At 41.6% G+C, this 22,501-nt stretch overlaps 1 protein-coding gene across 1 annotated transcript; it reads left to right on the top strand.

Annotated features, from left to right (window-relative positions):
• The first annotated feature begins 4 nt into the window (after positions 1–4).
• On the top strand, positions 5–22,353 carry LOC135092241 (paramyosin-like). Its single transcript, XM_063990615.1, has 35 exons — positions 5–149; positions 725–874; positions 1,094–1,249; positions 1,498–1,617; positions 1,929–2,096; positions 2,610–2,810; positions 2,986–3,057; positions 3,798–3,899; positions 4,510–4,602; positions 4,740–4,877; positions 5,313–5,459; positions 5,768–5,863; positions 9,563–9,682; positions 10,280–10,384; positions 10,544–10,663; positions 11,001–11,180; positions 11,414–11,518; positions 11,928–12,083; positions 12,807–12,914; positions 13,051–13,179; positions 13,285–13,479; positions 13,722–13,868; positions 14,391–14,516; positions 14,990–15,151; positions 15,566–15,715; positions 15,861–16,016; positions 16,387–16,458; positions 16,854–16,949; positions 17,324–17,491; positions 17,687–17,797; positions 18,004–18,119; positions 20,419–20,530; positions 20,659–20,814; positions 20,996–21,111; positions 21,385–22,353. Exons 3-35 carry the CDS (start codon positions 1,154–1,156, stop codon positions 21,995–21,997), a joined length of 4,752 nt encoding a protein of 1,583 aa, XP_063846685.1. The 5' UTR covers positions 5–149; positions 725–874; positions 1,094–1,153; the 3' UTR covers positions 21,998–22,353.
• Positions 22,354–22,501: the final 148 nt, after the last annotated feature.

The raw sequence follows: 22,501 nt of genomic DNA, 5'->3' as shown, positions 1-22,501 counted from the left end.
CTTTAAATGACATCTATGTATTTCCTAATTCTGGCAGACAATCTTCACCATCCTTAAAAGAGAGCCAGCATGATTTCTTCCATCCCCTCATTGAAGAGCCTCTCAAGAAGGACCATTCCTCAGCAGCCAGCTCCTTCTCAAACCTTCCTGTGAGTCAACACTTTCAGTGACACATCATGAAGTGACGTGAAGTGACTGAAAAATTTCTTGCATGGTGCCAGGACAACTAAGATCATATTGTGCTTAATTATAAAATTGCATAAAGATACTAGTAATGTGAAAATGAAAGGTAAAAGTATCTGTATAAATAATGCAAGGTTACTCAGATAACAAGTGTCATGCTATCTTTGGTTGTCAAAGGGTTATGTGAGGAAATCCTTCACACACAAACATTGGTATTTGCTGTGTTCATTAAGAAAGACTAAAGCAACATTGGTAAGATGAATTTGGTAATCTGATATACATAAAGGCACAAGATATGAGCAATTAACATGTACATTTCTTGATAACAATGATGCAAAAAGAAAAATTTAAATAATCCAATCAATACAGTGTTTTAGTGGACATTCCAGTTACAACATTATTGAATGGTTATAGCACAAATGGTGACAATGATCTTAAGAATTCAATCAACTTTATTCATTCATGAGCCTTGTGATTCAAAACTTAATCTGAATACAGTTTTACACTAAGATCCTGATTTTACATGTACCTTTCCCTTTAGGATGTGGAGGGCAGCACCTATGGAGGGCAGAGCTCTGAGAAAGCACTGTTGATCTTGAGACTGAGAGCAGACCTTCAGAACCTACAATCCCTGCACGAGGACGCCACCACTCAGCTCCTGGAGAGAGACAAGCAAATAGCGGATTTACAGGCACGTCCTAAAAAGAAAATGGCAGTTCATGTATATTGTAGAACAATTATTGAAATAAGCTAATGTACTACAACAGGAATTATGAATTATGTACAGGATGCAGAATTATTTTTTATATAATAGGGGCACTAGCCTAGGGCGATAAAAAGAAAGTAAAAAAAGAAGATCCACTGAGGTGCCAGTCCCAAAACTGCCAAATTGATTTTTTTTAAATACTAGAATAAGATCAGTAGGACCTCCATCAGCCCAGACATCAACCAACAGAGTCAGCTGACAGAGATGAAGCGCATGATGGCAGGGAGACAGATGGACAGCAGTAGCACAACCCACATCTTGCAGGAACTCCACGACTCCAAGAAGCATACCAGCGTTGAGGTGTGAAGTCAACAAACATGATCATTGACAGCTTAAACTCTTGAAAACTCTAACTAGGTTAAAGTTGTATTCTCAGTGTAATTTCTACTCAACATAGGGATCCTACAAATATGATTATTGACAGCTTAAACTTTTCAAAACTCTCACTAGGTTATAGGCATATTCTCAGTTTCATTTCTGTTCAGCATACAACTTCAAATTTATGTGTGAAAATAAACATATTCAGTTCCTCTTACTTGTGATTTCAGACAACTCGCAGAGAAGAAATCATCCGCAGCATATTGTTAAAGAAGTCTTCGCTCAAAGATGAACTCTCCAAAGACTCCTCTTCACTAGTGTTAAAGTCTCACTCTTTTGCTGGAAGTCATGTAAGTTGTGACATCAAGGAGGCTTCTTTTATATAAATTATGAAGTTTTGAGATAGTTAAAGGAAACAAAGGATGAAGTGGTGAGGCTGAAATGTGGGAATGGGGGAGGGACTTTGGATGAAGAAAATTTTCAATAGTCCATGAACACTGTGATAATTATTTATTCAGGACAAGAAAAGAAAGGAAGAACAGTGAAGAAAAAAACTGAGTGAAATTGTTTGTTTTAGAAAATAAAAAAGGAGATTATGCCATGTGATCCTAAATTCAATTTATAACTCTCCCTGATTATATAATATTTATTGTATTTCCAGGATGAGACTCAGCTGAGTGAAAACATTGAAGTGCTTGTGAGCAGACTAGCAGAAGTGGAGGAAGAGTGTCAACAACTGAAGGAGCAACACAAAGCTCTCCAGGACTCTCACAGCCTGTGTGCCCCAACCATCAGCATGTTGAAGGAGCAACTCAACAGGTCCCATCAGGTTTGTTGTCACATGCAGAGAGTCTTGCCCTCACCACACCTCAAAGCTGGTGTGTGTGAAGTAGGCACTGAACATTTGTGAATAGACTACAAGTGAGTGGGCCTTTAAGAAATCACTAACTCCAAGTTCTTATTCTTGTCTCTTTGAACATATAACATGTATTACTAAACAAGTTTAGTGTGAAGTGAGTATTTGTAAATATACCACATGTGACAGGATTTTAAAATAATCACTAACTCTTTGTTGTTATTACTAAAAACAAGTCTACTTCATTATAATAACTAATGAAATGCATCCAGTAGAAATACTACTACTATCTTCCATTATGTATTAGTGATCCTGTGACATCCTGGATGTACTAAACCTTTCTTTAGTGCAAGGAATGGGAGAGATAAGAAGAGAACTGGATGTTCTTTATACTTTAAAGATGAGCAAAATTATGTGTCACTAGCAGGGATCACTAATACACAACAACAAAGTCTTCAACATTTCTATGAAACTCCACATTTATAGACACAAGTGGAGCTTCGCACAGTGCTAACAGCAGAGGTAGCCCAGCGACATGACCAGATAGTTGATCTCCATGATGAGCTTAAGGAGCATGAGCAAAAGCAGCATGAGACACGGATGCAGCTGCACCTCAAGAATGAAATCATAAAGGATCTCAGACGAGAAATAAAGTCACTCAAGACAAACAGTGAGGTGTGTGACAAGGTAATATTTCAAATTATAACACAGATGAGAGGACTTAGCCTGACTGTTACTTATACCAGCATGATGACGTTTTACTGCAAGTGTGCATAACTAATTGAAACTTTGTTGTATAGTACTAAATGTATCTGCTGAATGAAGTAGAGAAGATAAAACCTCCTTTGGTATGACTTTTCAGGGTGATCTAATCCCAGCGAAAGAAAGTAAAACTCCATGGGAGACCAAGTGTGCTGAGACACAGACTTCTGAGGCAAGTTGCATTTATCACTTGTCACCCAACAGATTTCCCATGCAACTGAAGATAACTGAGACAAGGCATATGGCCTCCCACACTCACCTCCACCCACACACACAAGCATTCACTCAAAACACCAATCCACACCTCTTCCTTTTTTTTTAAGCAGTGGCATCCCTCAATCCTTTCTTTGGATTATAAGGAAGTAGAACACTGGAAAATCTCATTGCTGCAACATAACTTTCCTATGTTGCTAATCAATACTCTTAGTACACTTCCTGTTGCCTCCTTTGGTAGTGGCTTAGTATTTGAAAACCTCAGCATCTGGATTTACATTCACATCATTCTATGCTGCTCTATGCTTCTCACCTACATTGTTCTCACTTTCCTTCATCCCTGAGGCTTTCAGTCCAAAGTTTCCTTCTTCATTACCTTTCCCCCCAAAGTTCTATTTGTTACTCAATTTGTTTAATTTGTATAGCATAACAGAGCTATCTATATATATCTAAATGTTTATCTATCTGTATGCACAGGGAGGGACAAATGGGAAGTATCTACACAAAAAAAAGACAATGGTGAGTGGCTGATAAACATCTGTGCTAAAAATTGTTGGGAAGCTTCTCTTGGCAACACTCTTCTTTTATTCAATATCAGATGATCCACCACTTTACTTGGAGAGGAGAAATTATATAAACCCTGAACTTGAATTAATCTGCACATAAATATTCATTGTATTTTTCTTTACTTATTCACAGGTTCTTTCAAATGAAATTTCATCTGAACAGTTGAGCAGAACCTCGAGTGGTTGTTACTCCAATGCATCACAGTCCTCACAGGTTTCAAAATTGGAGAATGAAGTAAGCTAACACTTTTCATTATACTTTGATAAGTGATTAGGAACATCAGCATCAATGAAATCACATCTCTGAACTTTTGCAGATATTAGTATGCAGTATGTATATACATGCAAGTCTTTATTATTACTGAGTAGTTCAATTAGAAAAGTTTACTTGTTATGTGATGCAAAAATAGGAATAGTGATGCTTGCTACACATTACAAGGCTACTGTATTTCCCCCATTATCCTGACTTGAAAGCCTAAGGTATTCTAGACCTCAGAGTTGACAGTGACATCCCTGCTTGCATCAAATATCCTTGAGGAGATGCTTACAAAGAGGATCAACAGCCTGGCTTGGACTCAAACCTGCCAAGACACAAGAGCATTGTCTGATACACTCATGCATAAAGTCCACCTCAGACAATCCTCAACTCAGACACCTAAGTTTCTGACAATGATTTCTGATTTTGTGAAAAAGATATTTTGTTCCACAATTGTTCTACATTTGAACATTGTATCATTACATTGTATTTGAACTGCTTATGACTTTTGCTGTGAAAAAGCTTAGATTTTTCTCTGGCTTGCTTAAAAGCTTGAATATTTTTTCCACAACCTTGCATCTGTCTGTAGCTTGCAGAGAAAAGCATACTCCTTCGAGAGCTTCAGAGCCACCTTGCAGCATCTCGTCAGGAGCTGCATCTTAAAGATGAAACTCTGTACAAGGTAGGAAAAGCATCAAGGCTTTTGCTTTGTATATAGAATTACAAAAATCTACAACTCGGAGAACTTCACATTTATTTTATTATACAGTTGGACTCATTTCATGTTAGTTTAATTCACTGCTTCTATACTCATAACAGCTGGAGCAGAAGCTGGACTCTTCCCGGCGTGATGGAGGTGAAAAGGGAGAGCGCATGCACTACCTGACCAGCCAACTGACAAACCTGCAGCTGGAGGTTGGCAGAACACATGGTCAGGCAGAACAGCTGCGAAGACAGGTATTCACACATTTTCTGAAGGATGTGTTACCACTGTGATTACTGATTCACAAGGAAATATAGCAGGACATACTGTGGTGGCCAGTACATCCCAGCCCAGTGAAGGCCTCTTATGGCTAAAAATTTCTCTCACCTTCAGATCAATTTCTCAGTATTCATATGGATGGCAGTACATTTAACAAGTGATGTCTCCACAGGTTAATTCTGCTTGATTCCACTCTAAACTGTCATCTTAATGGAATGATACTTGAGAACACAAAATTACTTTATTACAGTAACATTTTAAATGTAACATTTAAACACTTTCCTAGAAGCCACAGCAGGTGTCAGGTGTAGACAGATTGATAGATATATAGAGCATGTATATATTTTAGAGTATATGATATATAGAGTGGATGCTAATTCAAGTCTTGCATATGCTCTCATCTCATGCAGGTTGAAAATAAAAATGAACTGATTCAAAAGTTGGAGATGGAAAATTCTTCCATGACTCGACAACTCAATGACAAGTCTTCCACACTGGAGAGATTCCAGACGGAGCTCATGAAAATATCAACTGAACTAGATAATAAGAAAAAGGAGGTAATATAATGCAAGGTTTCATTCAAATAGAGAATAACTTTTCTGATATCCACCATTATTTCTTAGACAAATGTATTATGAGACATTAAGTTCTTTAAATAACTGGAGCACAAATTATATAATAACTAATATCTAGATATACTCTGTATCTTAACAAAAAAAAAAACATTACTAGTTCTATCAAAGTTAGGTAGTCATAGATAGGGATAGAGTCAGAGATAGAGGTAGATATCTACTCATTTACTTATTTTGGCATTTCACTTTTTTTCAACCAATGTGTTATTTTTTCCTGTCTTTCTTTACACCAGGCCAGTGAGCAGAGACTGACCATTAGTGCCCTGCAGGACGCACTTGTGTCCAGCAAGAGGTCATGTGATGAGCTCCGGTCTCGGCTGAGTAGTGATGTGAGTGCCAGCATGCTGCATCATAGCCAATCCCAGCAGATGCATAACAGTAGCAATAACCCCCTTGCTTCTACTGCAAGTCCCAGTGTGAATAAATGCACCTCTCTGGACACTCTGAGTATGCAGCCTCCAGGAGACGTATCAGACGCATGTTTGAATAACAATGATGTTTCTTGTAACCCTCTTGCTACTGCTGCTGCATCTCCAAGTGCCAGTGGTTTCAATGTAGGAAATTTGTTAAATGATGAACTTCTTCTGTCAAATACCTCTATTCCACACTCTTCTCATTTACAAGACAATGGTAATGCAACTGAAAATGTACCTGCATTAAGATCCAATCAGTCTGCCAAAGAAGCCACAACTCAAACCACCCCAAGTGCCTTTGCTCCCGATGTTCTGTCTTCTTGTAGCGGTAATTCATTCAGCATGAACCCAGCCAGTGAAAGCAGTCCACATGTGACATGTCTAGAAAGTGATGAGACTGCAATCACACCCCTTGGCACTGATGACAGCTTGAGGACCGCTGATGAGAAAGCCAGTAAGGAGAGTGTTGGTGAGGCTCAAAGGCACACCCACTCTGGTCAGGTGTATGATGTGTAGTGGCCACCTCATCCAATGACTCAGGTATTACAAGTTTTCCATTACTATATCCAAATTCTAAGTCAGATTTATATAAATATTATATTTTTACAAATTCTTACTTTATTTAATGCAGAAACCATTAGGGCACATAGAATGCTTAGTATAGTATGTAACATTATTTTAGCAAAATCATACTGAAATTTCCTCATAGTTACTAATGACTATAGTATTGAGAGTAAAGTATAACTTAATACAATGCTTAATTTATTCTACTCAAAATATTGTGCTAAATGTATAGTAATTCCATTATTTGATTTTAGGGAAAGCAATGTACCTTAATTGTGCTGTTACATTGCCTTCTCAGTTCTAGTCAAGGTATGCTACAAAAAAGTACCATAGTCTTCAGTTTTGGGAGTAACTGGAGGCAAAAAATTATTATAAAATTAGTGTACATAATATATATATATATATATATATATATATATATATATATATATATATATATATATATATATATATATATATATATATATATATATATATATATATATATATATATCATAACTGGTTCTAGTCCTCACTCTTATCCCCATGTAAACTTAGAAGAAAGTGTGTGACTAAACAAATGTGTGATCACCTACTTACGATGACAGTACTTGTGCAGTGAGCAGACAATCCGGCTTGTATTCAGAAACACTTCACTCTCTCACCATGACTATTTTTGAAAGGCCACAGAGATGACTAGCTGGATTCTCAAGAGCATTTCTCAAATTAATAATATAGAAATCATGTGAATCTGTCACCAGAGACAGAAAAGCAACCTGTTTAACTTCAATGAAAGCCTTTTGAATGTAGCTGAGGTGTGGCACAAGTGTTTCAGAATGTGGTAGTCAAGGCCAACCTAAATCTTCTCAAGACCTTAGTATCATCTTGGCCTGATTGGTAACATGCTAAACAGCAACTTGAGTGTCCATATCAGTGATGGCACCTAACAAGGCCAACACATCCTGCCATCAGATCAACTCTCAGCATTTCCATGATACTCCTAAGCTGGGCATGACACTTGACACTGGTTGGCAAGAGTGAGTTGTAACTTCCTACACATGACAACTAATACAGGCATGGATGCATGGTGTGCCAGCCAGACACACACTGCGTCATGAATGATGAAATAAAGAGCATTTTTACGATTGTGATTTACTTACCTACCAAATCGTAAGCTAGATGTGTGTGCATTGCATTAACAAGTGACAAAATTTTCCACCTACCACCACCAATTCCTTCCTCGTGTGCATTCCTTCATTTCACACTCACTCATTTCATCTCTCTTCCCTTGATTTGTTCACCATTGCATCTCCCACATCCATATTCCACAGGTATTCTCTACCCACCAAACAGCTGCTCACAAGATGGTAAAAAATTATTAATATGTTGAGAGAGAGAGAGAGAGAGAGAGAGAGAGAGAGAGAGAGAGAGAGAGAGAGAGAGAGAGAGAGAGAGAGAGAGAGAGAGAGAGAGAGAGAGAGAGAGAGAGAGAGAGAGAGAGAGAGAGAGAGAAAATCACATATTCTCCTTTTAACAAGTTCAGCAACTTTCAAAAAAAGATTGTCACTATTTGAAAGCTAATGTGAGCAAGATCTCATTCTGCAATTTCTGTGCAGTCGTTCACTAGCCTGCCTTAATTCAACACTGTTAAGTACAACCACATGTATTAAACCTATATAACAATTCTGAGAGAGAGAGAGAGAGAGAGAGAGAGAGAGAGAGAGAGAGAGAGAGAGAGAGAGAGAGAGAGAGAGAGAGAGAGAGAGAGAGAGAGAGAGAGAGAGAGAGAGAGAGAGAGAAAGTCACATATCCTCCTTTTAACAAGTTCAGCAACCTTCAAAAAAAGATTGTCACTATTTGAGAGCCAATGTGAGCAAGATCTCATTCTGCAATTTCTGTGCAGTCGTTCACTAGCCTGCCTTAATTCAACACTGGTAAGTACAACCACATGTATTAAACCTATATAACAATTCTCAGTTTTTATGACCTTAATACTCTTCACATGCAGAGGCACAGCTAGGTAATATATCAATGCAGGGTGCCTAGGGTCATAGCAAAGTGTGAGGGAACAGACCTAATTATTCAGGAACACTTTACTCCCTCACCATGACTGTTTTCAAAGGCCACTGAGATGATTAGCTGGGTTCTCAAGAGTATTTCTTGTTAAAATAATGTAGGAATCATGTTAATTCATGACTAAAACAATAAAAATACCCTTAAAAACTTGTGTGGCCTTTGAAAATAGTCATGGTGAGAGAGTGAAGCATTTCAGAACACAGTTCTCACTCACACTGAGACACTAGCACTTGTCATGCCTACACTCAGATCCATTCATCTAAATATATCAAATTCAACTGCATCCAATCACTGTTATGCCATTATTTAACCCAGAATCCTGCTGCTGCTCCTGCTGCTACTGCTGCTGCTACTACTATTGTCTTTTTTTTCTTTTTATGTCACCTGTAAGTGTGCAAACAAAACTGCATAAAAATAACACACATCTGAATTACACTTATGCTGTACAAACTTACTAGTGGAACAAGACAAGAACAAAAAATTAATTAAGAACTATACAACTTCAATCACTTATTAGTAAAGGATGAAATTCAAAGGAGGGAGCAATAGCCAGTGCTCTATATATGGTTAACACAATGGTGATAGTTGGTGTGTCACCCTTGGTGGTGGTCTGCAGCACAGTTCAATGGGGAGGGAGGTAGAAAAGCTTAAGAGCAACCTGAGGGAGGCAGAGAGGCTTAACCATGACCAGAGAAAGGCATAGATATATTACCATGCCCTCTCTCAGATCACAAGAGAATGAGGCTTTAGTAGATTAGGTTAGGCTCACAGAACTCTATAAACATCACTGAGATAGGTTTAGGGAGGTTAGGTTATGTTTGGTTAGATGAAGCTCACAAAACTCATAAACATCACTAAGAGATGCTTAGGAACATTAGGTTAAGATAGGTTAAGGCTCACAGAACTCAAACATCACTGAGATGAAAGTAGATGCATAGATAAAACACAAACGCTAGGCAGCACTCGAGTCTTGGTGACAGCTAGTGTTTTGTGCAGCTACTGGTGGAGAGTGGAGCACGTGGCGAGGTGCTCAGGGAGGAGAACCGAGCACTGAGTCGCCGCCTGGCCCTGCTGGAGGAGAGCCAGGCACACACCTCACACCTCCACCACTGGAAGGTATGGTACAGGCCAGCAAAGTGACATAAGCTGATACAAGTGAAATAAAGAGGCAGGTCAAGCTTTTGTCACAACTTGTATATAGCACATTATGAATTTTCTGTAGCTTTTGCCATGTTCATATAGTTTCACTGCTCCTTAGTCCTCCATACAGCTCTGTCTCCTACTTCCACTACCCTCATTTCTCTCTCTCTCTCTCTCTCTCTGGGTTCTCTTTTCTTGTTAGTCTTTTCTGTTGGGTTCTGTCCTCTTATCTCCCATCCAGTCTCTCTCTCTCTCTCTCTCTCTCTCTCTCTCTCTCTCTCTCTCTCTCTCTCTCTCTCTCTCTCTCTCTCTCTCTCTTTCTTATATCATCTCGTGCAGTCTCCCTGGTTTTCTTCAGCCAATCTCACCTCATCTCCTTTCCTCATTCAGATTCACCATTCTTCTTACCATAAACTGTTTATCCTTTCTCTTTATCTCCATGCATCTATATCCATTCCTTCTCCTCTCCTGCTGTGTTATGAATGGACTCTTTGATAAGCTTAAATGACAGAGATTCTTCATCTTTGTGAATGTGTATTGGCACATGAAGTGACGTGGTGTGTGTTGGTACAGGTAGATCTGGCCACCAAGGACCGGGAGCAGCTCACCCGACAGCTGCAGGAGGCAGAGAGGCAGCGGCAGGACCTCGTCACCTCCCTTCAGCTGCTGCAGGGACAGGTACAGGATAATAGTGTCTCTATAACCAAATTTACCTTAATGCAATGTGACACATCACTAATTTTCAAGGCAAGTTCATGTGGGTTGGGAAAGATAATGAAGCAGAAACACGGGGGGAAAAGTAATGAAGTACATCCCTTTGCTTACATTAATCCTCAGGTACAAAGCCTTGAGGAGGATGTGGCAGCAGCGACTGAGGGCCGAGCAGAGGCAGAGAGGAAGGCAGATGAGGCTTGGAGGAAAAGTCTTCAGCTCCAGGAGCGTCTTTCTGCCCAGGAGGTAAGAGACAAGGCAGGAGAGAGGGAAATGAGATCAGTGACAGGGCTGGACATTTACACTAAAGGAAAAAAGTAAGTTAGGGGAATAAAGTATTTTAATTAAGATAGAATCATAAGTGATGAGTATAATTTTGAAAAGAGCAAACTAGTTCATGAAAAGTTAAATGGTTAAGAGATATGTAAGATGGTAAGCTTATGAAATATAAAGTGAGAGAAAAAGAGTGGGAAAATGGAAAGAGAAAAGAGGCAGTGTGAACTGTCCAACCTCATAAGGAAAAATAATATTAAACAAAATGATAATGATGACTACAATCAGCAAATTTCTCCTTGTGCTTCAGACGAGTGAGAGTGTAGAGCGACTTGGGCGGCAGCTGGAGGAGACGGTAGCAGCCCTCACCACAGCCCGAGAGGAGACCCGCATCAAGACAGAGCAGCTTCGGCGAGCACAGCTGGACATGGAGCAGCTGAATGATGCTCTGGGTTATGAGAAGGACCTCAATGTCTCTCTGCATGATCAGGTATGGAGAATAGACAGCTGTGAGGGGATGTAGAGGCCTTCCTTCATTATGTTAAAGGTAACTACTGAATATACTCTGAGTTATGAAGAGAGCCTCAGTGTTTCTCTGCATGACCAGATATGGACAATGGACAGCTCTGAGAAGGAGCAGAGGCCCTCCTACAGCCTGTTTCCTCACTGCAATAAGATGCTAAGGTGTTCAATGCAATCTCAGTTCATGTGTTACTTCTGCAGGTGGAGTCACTGGTGAAGGAGGTGGCAGCACATGAGGACAAAGTGGAGGGGCTGAAGAAGGAGCTGCGGCGACAGGCCAGAGATGCCTCACAGATGGAGAAGAAGGTACCATCTTGTTCCCTTTCTATCCTAGCAACACTTCACCCAAACACAAATTCCATAAGATACATAACACAGCAAGTGCAGCAGTGGACAGCTTAATTTCCTTCTGATGTTTCAGTATGGAGTCCATGCCATTATAACATATCAGGATATCCTCTACATATAACTTGATTATGCAGGTATAGACATACTATCTTACTTTTCTTTTTAGTTTTCTATACTGTTTTCTTATCCTAGATCCTTGATAATGGTAATGATGGCATAGTCTCTATGCCAAAAAGTCAAAAGAAAATAAAAATGTTTTCTGCTGGACTAAGTATTATTTAGCTTGAAGAATTCCATATATATATTGTAGTATTATACTAATCACTCCAACCAAATTCACTGAGGAATGTGGGTATTGCCTGTGCAGTTTTCGGCCAGTGAGGCGCAGGTGGAGGAGCTGAGGCGACAGGTGAGCACACTGGAGGGACTACTGCAGGAGGAGCAGCGAGAGATGGTGGCCCTGCAAGACTCCTTCACCCAGGAGGCCAAACTACTCAAGGATACACGTGCTAAGCTGGACCAGGTAAGAAGTACTGAACTATAGCACTCACTTATGCAAATTACTGAAGGATACACTTGACCAGGTGAGAGGAAGCAATGACAGAGCAATAATGGGATTTAAACACCAACACACTGATTAATACTGGCAACTCCATGTATTGTGTGTGTGTGTATGTGTGCATGTGTGTGTGTGTGTGTGTGTGTGTGTGTGTGTGTGTGTGTGTGTGTGTGTGTGTGTGTGTGTGTGTGTGTGTGTGTGTGTGTGTGTGTGTGTGTGTGTGTGTGTGTGTGTGTGTCTGTGTGTGTACAGTTATCATGGTCAATAGTCAAGAAATATACACACTCACTACTTCCATATTCTGGGTTTTTCCTCAATCTTCTGACTGACAATTCTTAGATCACAGGACTCACGATTGAGGGAAATTGCTAAACACAATGGGAGTAAAGCCTGTATTTAGAAATGCTTTGCTCTCTCACCACTACTATTTTCAGAAACCACAGATGATTTGCAGGTTTGCAAGACTGTTTCCCCTTTTAGTAATCTAGAAGTCTTGTTAATTTATCACTAGAACTATAAATGCACCCTGAAAAAAAACCTCTGTAGCTTCAACTGAAGACTTTTTGAAATAGTGGAGGTACAGCACACGAGAGTTTCAGAATGTGGTTCTAAGTGTGGCAGGTTCCTTGACTTCTGGCTAAGATTGTAAAAGACTAAAGACACCTGCTGCTTCCTTCCTTTCCTCAGGCCAAGAAGGACACCGCTCGAGGGGAGGAGAAGTGCGCAGGCCTCAAGACAGATCTTCAGGATGCCAAGGAAAAGATAAACCGCCTGGACAGTCGGATCCGAGAAATGGTATGCATATGTGTGCCTTGTCTTGGCTACCCTCCTTTTTTGAGGAAACAGCCTTGGTACATGTATGCATTATCATCACTATCATTACATTATCACTTCTAGAAGCTTCACCTATAAACCTAACCCTTGTCTGCAGGAGGGAGAGAGAGAGGCAGAGGTGGCACTGGTGGCCGAGCGACTGACAGTGGCCCATGAGGACAGTGTAAGGCGCTTAGAGGAGTCTCTAGTGGCCTACACCAGAGTACATGACCAGGACCACTTCCAGGTACATCTGACTCTCCATCTGTTTAATATGACTTGTCTACAATGCACCTGCCTGTCTTTTCTCTAATCAATAACCACCCTTCACCAATCACTAACACACTGGCAGGTGGAGGGGCTGGAGGAGTCCCTAGCAGAGGTGGGGTCACGGCTGGCAGAGGCAGAGATGCAGCTCAAGGAGACACAGCAAGAGAGAGATGCCCTGGGCCGCAGCCTGAGGCAAGAGCGAGTTGGACGAGAGGAGGACGCCAAGGAGCACCAGAGACAAGTGTTCAGGCTGGCTGAGGAAAACTCCCTCTTAAAGGTTAGGGTGGATGAGCAAGGATGAACAAATCTTATAAGTATGAATGAGAACAAGAATGAGATAGAAATGTAGAGAGAAATTGTAAGCCTCTTCCTGCTACAACATGCCTGACTGGAAACTCACTCTTGAAGTTAGATCAGATGAGGAAGGAGAAACAAATCTTATAAGTATGAATGAGAAAATGAGACAGAGAGAGAAACAGAGAGGTAAAGAGAAATTTAAGTCTCCTTTTGGCATGACAGGCCCGGCTGGAGAGTGTACAGGAGGAGATGGCAGTGTGGCAGAAGCAATGTGAGGACCTGGAGCAGAGGCAGGCACTCACTGGGGCTGCCTCAACCCCCACCCCTAACAGCACCCTCCTAACTCAACTGGCCAGGACTCAACGACAGGTGAGAGAGAGAGAGGACTGCATTCTGAAACACCTCTGTCTGCACCTATACTACATTCAAAAGACTTTAGTTGAAATGATACAGGTTTTTAAGGGTGTTTTCAAGGTTTTAGAGATGGATTAACAAGATTTTTAGATTACTGACATGAAAACATTTTTGAGAACCTGGCTAGTCATCTCTGTGGCCTCTGAAAACAGTCATGGTGAGAAAGCAGTGTTTCTGAATACGAGTCAGAGAGAGAGAGAGAGAGAGAGAGAGAGAGAGAGAGAGAGAGAGAGAGAGAGAGAGAGAGAGAGAGAGAGAGAGAGAGAGAGAGAGAGAGAGAGAGAGAGAGAGAGAGAGAGAGAGAGAGAGAGAGAGAGAGAGAGAGATATTCAACATGCAGACATTGCTAATGGTAACTACAAACTGGAAAACTTTCTGGGGCATCATAAATATGAGATGCAGAGAGTAGCTGATGGGTGAATACTAACATACCTAAATTACACCTTGCACCACATCACCTGGCTAACTGTGCTGCAGGTGGAGGAGCTGAAGGAGGCAATACGAGAGGCGGGGCAGGAAAAGCGGGCAGCTGAGGAGGAGAAAACCCATGCCCATGAGCAGGTCCTCAGCCTCATTCGGGAGTGTAATGCCCTCGAGGAGCAGGTGAGAAGCAAACGAGTTACTCTTGAATATATGCTAAATTTAATAAGACAAATTGATACCTTTTTTATGAGGAACAAGTGAGAAGCCAAGCAGGTACTCTTTAAGTGTAAGATGAACAGATCCCTTTTTTATGAGAAGGAGGTGAGAAGCAAAGAAGTTACTCTTAAATATATGCTAAAATTAACATGACAAACTGATACTTTTTTCTTTATTATCTATCAAGGAAAATGACACAGAGCATGTAATATGGGAGAAAATAGTCCATGCCACTTGCCACTCCAAAAACACTCCAATAACCTCTACCCATTCTGTTACAATCTTTCCAGCAACTCAGATCCACTGCCTGACCAAGGAGAAGTGTTGGCTGCTCATTAGAATCCTCAAGGTCACTCCATTAGCCATTACCATTAACTATATAAATAAAGACTCCAGTAACCTCAACCCATTCTCTGACAACCTTTCCGGCCACTCAGATCCACCGCCTGACCAAGGACAAGTGTCGGCTGGAAGAGCAAGTGTCGGGACGCGAGGCAGACCTCACCATGGCCAGGGACTCCACAAGGGCCCTTAAGGAAGATCTGGCCATCAAGACAGAACACATCACACACCTTGAGAATGAACTCTGCATGTTAAAGGTACACTTCATAAGACCAACACCATCAGCAGTATAGAGAATACAAGGATGACATAAGCAAAATTCTCAGGATAAATAATCAGGATAGAACAAGAAATAATGGATTCAAGCTTGAAAAAGTTAGATTTAAAAAAGATATAAGAAGGAATTGGTTCTGAAATAGTGGTACATGAATGGAATAGACTCAGTAATCAGGTTGTTAAAGCTGAATCATTACAGAGCTTTAAAAGAAAATTGACAAATTTATGGATAGGGATGAGTAGTTATGTTTCATATTGGGACTGCCATGTGTAGGCCTGATGGCTATTTACAGCTTCCCTTACTTTCTTATGTTCTCATATAGGTAATGCTACAATAATGTGTGATGAGTATATTCAGGTGACTACCTTCTCACACATGACATTGTGACATGCAGAAAGGCCTGGACACAGGTGAGGGTGGAGAGGCAGGGCGGCGCGAGGCCAGTGACGTGCGACGGTTGCTACTGGACCGAGATACTCAGGCTAAGGTGACACAGCTTAAGCTCACCACCCTCCAGAGGTCGCTCCAGGAAAAGCAAAGCGAGGTCAGTATCTACTGTATATGGCTTTATCTCCCTCTCATCAACTGTAATTTATACCTGCCATGGCCTCACACACACTACACTGAAGTATAATGACAATTGCTACCAAGTGAACGGCTTTGTCAGGACAACACTCCTTCCCCAACAGGTTACAGGGCTGGAAGAGCAGCTACAGGAGGCTCGCTCAGATACCGTCAAGAAGGAAGCAGAAGTGGGCCAGCTGAAGGCTCAAGTGGCCATGTTCAAGGCTCAGCTCTCTCACACACACAGTCCCAACACCTCCCATCAAGTTGCATCAGACAAGGTGAGGCATCCTTCATGTTTATTCTCAGCTTACTATCAGCTTATTATCTTTATCACTCCAAGCTTATATATACAATGGTCCCCATGATAACAATGATAATAAATTCCAACTGGATATTTGTTGGCCGATTTGTTTGTTATTCAAACTTAAAAAACTTATAGTAATACCATGATTTACTTCCTAGGGGCAAAAAATAACCTAGAAAAAATATTACAAATATGAGAAATTAAATACCTGTATACTATGCTTTCAAGATTCCATGAACACTTACAATTTTGAGTGTGTAAGTATTGTTAGAATTATCTCAATATTCCTAAACTGCTCTATTTGCTATTAAAAGTTCTCATTTTTTGTCCTTTTCTATATGTAGATGGAGGCTCTGGAAGAGAGGGTGTCACAGATGAGGGGTGAGCTGGCAGCCAAGGAGGAACATCTCAAGCAGGCATGTAGTAAGAGTACATATTGTCAACTCAGGAATCATCATCTCCCACCATCTAAGCAATTTCAGCTCTTTGTGTCCTCATGCTGTGTGGATACATAAAACTAAGTGAATGCTTTCAGTTTTCTCTTTGTGCAGCATCTGCCCATAACAATCTTAATAAATTCAGCATCTGTGGTCATTTATTCATAGAGGTGTTTTTCTTTATTATCTTTCCTTTTTTGTGCAGCATCCATCCATGACAATCTTAACAAATCCAGCTGTTGTGATCATTTGTTCATGAAGGAGCTTTCCTGTATTACCTACTTGAGGCTCTATGGGAGTCTCAAACTAATCAACAAGGAAACAATTCTTGTGAAAATGCAAGCTGGCTTGTTACTAACACACAACTATTGCAGGCAAGAGAAGGTGAGGCAAGGGAGACAAGGAGAGCTGAGAGTCTCCAGCAGGAAGTTGCAAGACTCACCAGAGGACGAGAGGATGCTATACGCCAGGTGGGTTTATTGGCCTTTTATTTTTTTTTTAAATGTAAGAGGGGCACTGGCCAAGGGTAACAAAAAAAAAAAAAAAAAAAAAAATGCCGAATGAGGTGCCAGTCCCAAAAGAAAGTCAAAAGGATTATCCAAAATTGGGGAATGTCTTGAAACCTTCCTGAGAGAATTCAAGTCATAAGGAGAAAATACAGAAGCAGGCAGGGAATTCCAGAGATCTTAACATTGTTCAAGTTTCAAGCTCCCATCAGCTGTATGTCAGATTACCATTCAGAGGGAAGTGTAGGTAAATAGGTCCATTCTGCACAGTGAAGACAAGTGGTGCTGGATGCTTGAGTATTCTGAGACATGGAGTTAAATGCCATATTTGCAAGCAGGTCATGGCACTGGAAACAACCCTGACGGAGACACACGAGGGCATGGAGGCCAGCCAATCCATGCGCAGACTGTGGGAAACACAAATGGCAACCATCGAGAAAGAAGTGGCTAGGCTGGTATGTGAAACTAACCAACTGAAAGAATGCAATGCTGCCCTCCATGACCAGGTGAGGCAAGACGAGAACCCAACAAAATAGGAAAGGCAGGGAATATGAAGAAAATCTTGGTCTTTCTTGCTGACTGTCATATCACCTTACCAAAAAGCACCAACATGTGTTTGCCATACTCATATGCACAATACTTTGATAATACAGTTAATACCTTCTTCACAAGACATTTCAAACTCATCTCTTCTCCTGCAGCTTTCATCTAGCCAGGGAGAGGTTGAAGCTTTGAAAGATCAGCTGCGGGTACGAGACAACCAACTGGAGGAGTTGCAACAGGCACGGGACCTCTTGGCCAGTGACGCCCAGGTGAGAGAGAGAGAGAGAGAGAGAGAGAGAGAGAGAGAGAGAGAGAGAGAGAGAGAGAGAGAGAGAGAGAGAGAGAGAGAGAGAGAGAGAGAGAGAGAGAGAGAGAGAGAGAGAGAGAGAGAGAGAGAGAGAGAGAGAGAGAGAGAGAGAGAGAGAGAGACTGCTTCTGGTCATGCTTCCTTCACTAATGGTCTGTGGTCTGCTAGGTGGTGGTGGCAGCAGTGCGGCAGTGGCTTCATGAGCAGAAGATGGCAAACACCAAGCTTGCTGGAAAGCTTCACCAGCAGAACAAACAGATCCTCCTCCTTAATACCGAGAAGCAGTGAGTGTGCCACCCATCACCACTTTCCACACTTTAACACAGCAAACACACACTTCTCTAATTTTGGTTAAACTTTGTGGCTCTTTTTTTTTTAGGGACTGGCACCTCAGTGAATCTTTTTATACAGTCATAGGCCAGTACCTCCCTTATATTTTAAAAGAAAAGAAGGGAAGAAAATGTGCAATATGTATAAAAAAAAAAAGAGAATGAAATTAAAAACACTACATTTATCTATCTATCTATCTATCTATCTATCTATCTATCTATCTATCTATCTATCTATCTATATATATATATATATATATATATATATATATATATATATATATATATATATATATATATATATATATTCAAGTCACTGGCACACCCAAGACCCGTCATGGCAAGTTACGAATGTGCTCAAAAAAAAAAAAAAAATGCATGTGCCTGTGTATGTTTGTGTGTTATTATATGTGTTACCATAATTTTTTTTTTTTATGTAGGAGGAACACTGGCCAAGGGCAACCAAAATCAAATAAAAAAAAAAAACCCACTGAGATGCCAGTTCTGGGAAAGGGTCCAAAGCAGTAGTCAAAAATTGAAGGATAAGTGTCTTGAAACCTCCCTCTTGAAGGAATTCAAGTCATAGGAAGGTGGAAATACAGAAGCAGGCAGGGAGTTCCAGAGTTTACCAGAGAAAGGGATGAATGATTGAGAATACTGGATAACTCTTGCATTAGAGAGGTGGACAGAATAGGGGTGAGAGAAAGAAGAAAGTCTTGCGCAGTGAGGCTGCGGGAGGAGGGGAGGCATGCAGTTAGCAAAATCAGAAGAGCAGTTAGCATAAAAATAGCGGTAGAAGACAGCTAGAGATGCAACACTGCGGCGATGAGAGAGAGGCTGAAGACAGTCAGTTAGAGAGGAGTTGATGAGATGAAAAGCTTTTGATTCCACCCTGTCTAGAAGAGCGATATGAGTGGAACCCCCCTAGACATGAGAAGCATACTCCATACATGGACGGATAAGGCCCTTGCACAGAGTTAGCAGCTGGGGGAGTGAGAAAAACTGGCGGAGATGTCTCAGAACGCCTAACTTCATAGAAACAGTTTTAGCTAGAGATGAGATGTGAAGTTTCCAGTTCAGATTATAAGTAAAGGACAGACCGAGGAAGTTCAGTGTAGAAGGGGGGGACAGTTGAGTGTCACTGAAGAAGAGGGGATAGTTGTCTGGAAGGTTGTGTCGAATTGATAAGTGGAATTGGGTTTTTGAGGCATTGAACAATACCAGGTTTCCTCTGCCCCAATCAGAAATTTTAGAAAGATCAGAAGTCAAGCGTTCTGTGGCTTCCCTGCGTGAAATGTTTACTTCCAGAAGGGTTGCATGAGAGAGAGAGAGAGAGAGAGAGAGAGAGAGAGAGAGAGAGAGAGAGAGAGAGAGAGAGAGAGAGAGAGAGAGAGAGAGAGAGAGAGAGAGAGAGAGAGAATGTTTATCTCTGGATCACTGGTGCCACATATACCGGCCCAAACAGGGTGTAATCACAAATATTAGCCATGATCGTAAACTCTGCCACAAAGTGATGGAGCCGGTGAGTGCCTTTTTTCCACTCAGCCACTCTCCACTCCACTTCACCTCTTCTGATCATTGGTGGATTAACTTACCGGTATGTAAGATTCCATAAGAAGGGCAGCGGTTGACTTACAGGAAGGTATCAACTAAAACAATATATATATACCGAGCAGAGTGTGGGCAAAAAAAAAAAAATAAATAAAATAAAATAAAATAAAAAAAAATAAAACAGGCAGCAGGCAGCCGGCACCCTCGACTGGTGTTTTTTGTTGCCACACCACCACTGCCTCACATTAAAATCTAAAGAAATTTTATAAAATAACAACTGAAACTGTTTTCCTTACCTGCTTACGTACTACCTTGGCCATGGACTGGGGATGACGGATTCCGCCCAAACCGATAATCTTTCTTGCTGTTCTCAGCCCACCCTTACACTAACACACAACACAGACTGCACAGCAGCGCCGATGGTCCGCGGCGGCCACTCTGCCTGTTTCAGAACTTACCCTCAGTCACAACTCTCACTCGAACAACATCAGATATAGCAGTTTCCTATTACTTCACTCCATATGAACAAAAGGAAAAGAATTTTAATTTATTTTAGCTACATATCTGTTTGGTAGTTTATCTCTTTTCAAATCATTATCATCAACGAGGTCTCATTGAACGAGAAAAGTCTCCTTCAGTGGTTCATGACAAACAGACAGTTACAAATGTCGTTCACTCAACAATAGACACTACTGTGCTGCAGGTTCTTGGCTGAGAGGAACACGAGCCTGCAACGGACGAACCACGACCTAACACTCCAGGTGCACGACCTACGGGCGAGACTTGGCCTTCCACTGACTCCTAACATACCTGAGGTAATGAGATCTTCACCATGAGTATACTCATTGCTACATCACTTAACCGTTAAGGACGCTATCTCGCCCCATGAACATCTCGTGGCTCACCGCACACACAGTTGTAAGGACAATCTGGTCTCCTACAGAAGCTGGGTAAGGTGGGCGGAGTGCTGGTGGGCGGCCTCGCGTCCCCACGAGTCATGTCACCCACGCTGGGGGCGCCGTCCAGAGGGCTGGCCTGCCCCTCCACCTCTCATGTACAAATGCCGGATTGCGATGTTAAATTCGATGACATCATGAGTGTAAGTATTTTTACGTCATCAATCTTAGTGTGCATAACTAGATACTTAACTTGAATACCACGTAACACTTCAGAGCACGTAAGTTTACACTAAATTCAGGCACACACAGTAAGACACATGAAAATTCATCATAGGTCATGGATACGAAGTGCTAATGATAACTTTCCCTCCCTTCCTGCAGACATGTTCCTCTGAGGGTAGCGCCGCCGGTAGCCTGGTGCCGGGGCCAGATCTGCCGGGAGCCGCGCAGCTTGACCGCCTGGCCCAGCTGGCGGACTCCCTGCTCGCCGCCTCCAGGTGACGCTACCAACTCACTGCCATTGTTCTCCTTGTTGTATTTCTGCCTTTGCACTAATGAGGGGAAAAAAATATTGAGGTTTCCTTGTGTTAACTTGCAATACGATGGAATGATTAAGAAATATAGAGCTTTCGTTGAGTTTACTTACAATACCATGAAATGACAGATGGAACATTATCATTTTGTACCTGTGAATGTTTATTAAGGAATTACGTGATATCATTCTATTATCTCTGGCGAAGGTAACTGATAACAAATCACTCACCACGCAGGAACATCAGCCGTGCCTCTGGATTCATTTGGGGTCACGGAGCGGGCAAACTGACCAGCGCGACCTCCTTGGGTGACCTGACCTCTGTGGGTGGCATGGATTACCGCAAGTTTCTGGGCAGCAAGAGAACGTCAGCGTCTGTGGGAAACCTAACCGCCCTTTCTCCTATCGACATGAAAGAGAAGGCAGCGCACTCGTTCTCTAAGGTGGGCTCCTGCTTGTCGCCTGGCTCGTGGTCTGGGAGAGGGGACGGCATTCTGGCGGCCCCGGTGCGAGAGAGGAAAGGTGCGCATCGAATCTTCGGCGGCCACAGCATCGAGGAGGAGACGGAGGAGGAGGAAATGTCCCGCTGCGAGGCTGTATCACTCGGCTCTAGCTGCTACTCAAATGCCACAAAGAATAGTCCAAGATCTTCTTTCCATTTACAGAAGCCATTCAAGGCAATTCAGAATAACCAGAGTACTCAGAGCGCGTGTAGTCCTCCCCAGGCGTCGTGGAGTGATGCCGCCACCGCCACGCACACCACCAAGACAACCACAGCCTCCCAGACAGCGCCGTCCCCTCCCACCAGTGATGAAAACCCTCGTAGACTAAGCAGAGGCACTTCAGCCTGAGTCTACCGGTAATATTTTGGAATCGTTATTACCGCTATCTAAGTCAGACAAGACTTTTAAGATGAGAATAAACAAATAATATTTATAATGATAGACCACGGGCAAGGAACACGTGGAAATAGAAGTACAAGAGACAAAGGCTTCCATTCAAGTACTGCAGTCATTAATCTTGCTTTCCTATACTCTTGTAAATAATAAATAAATACGTAGAAAATGAGTTAACAAAGAAAATAAATGAGTTACAAATCAGTAAAATAATAGCCATATTTTTTTTTCGACAAATGATCCCGTTAAACATATTACAGCTTGTACAATGAATTTATTGTAAAATTTAAAATAAAGTTCAAATGATAGAACGTTTCTTTACTTTAGAGGTATTTTCATATAAAGAGGCAGGAGGAGTCAAAGCGAGTAGAAAATAAGTACGTACGAGGAGTATGTGCGTAGGAGTAGGTGTGCGATTCAAAGCGAGGAGCAGAGTATACGAGGAAGTGCACGTGGTGG

This window comes from Scylla paramamosain, chromosome 3 (genome assembly GCF_035594125.1).
Source record: "Scylla paramamosain isolate STU-SP2022 chromosome 3, ASM3559412v1, whole genome shotgun sequence".
NCBI lineage: Eukaryota > Metazoa > Arthropoda > Malacostraca > Decapoda > Portunidae > Scylla > Scylla paramamosain.
This window is presented reverse-complemented; position numbering and strand designations above follow the sequence as displayed.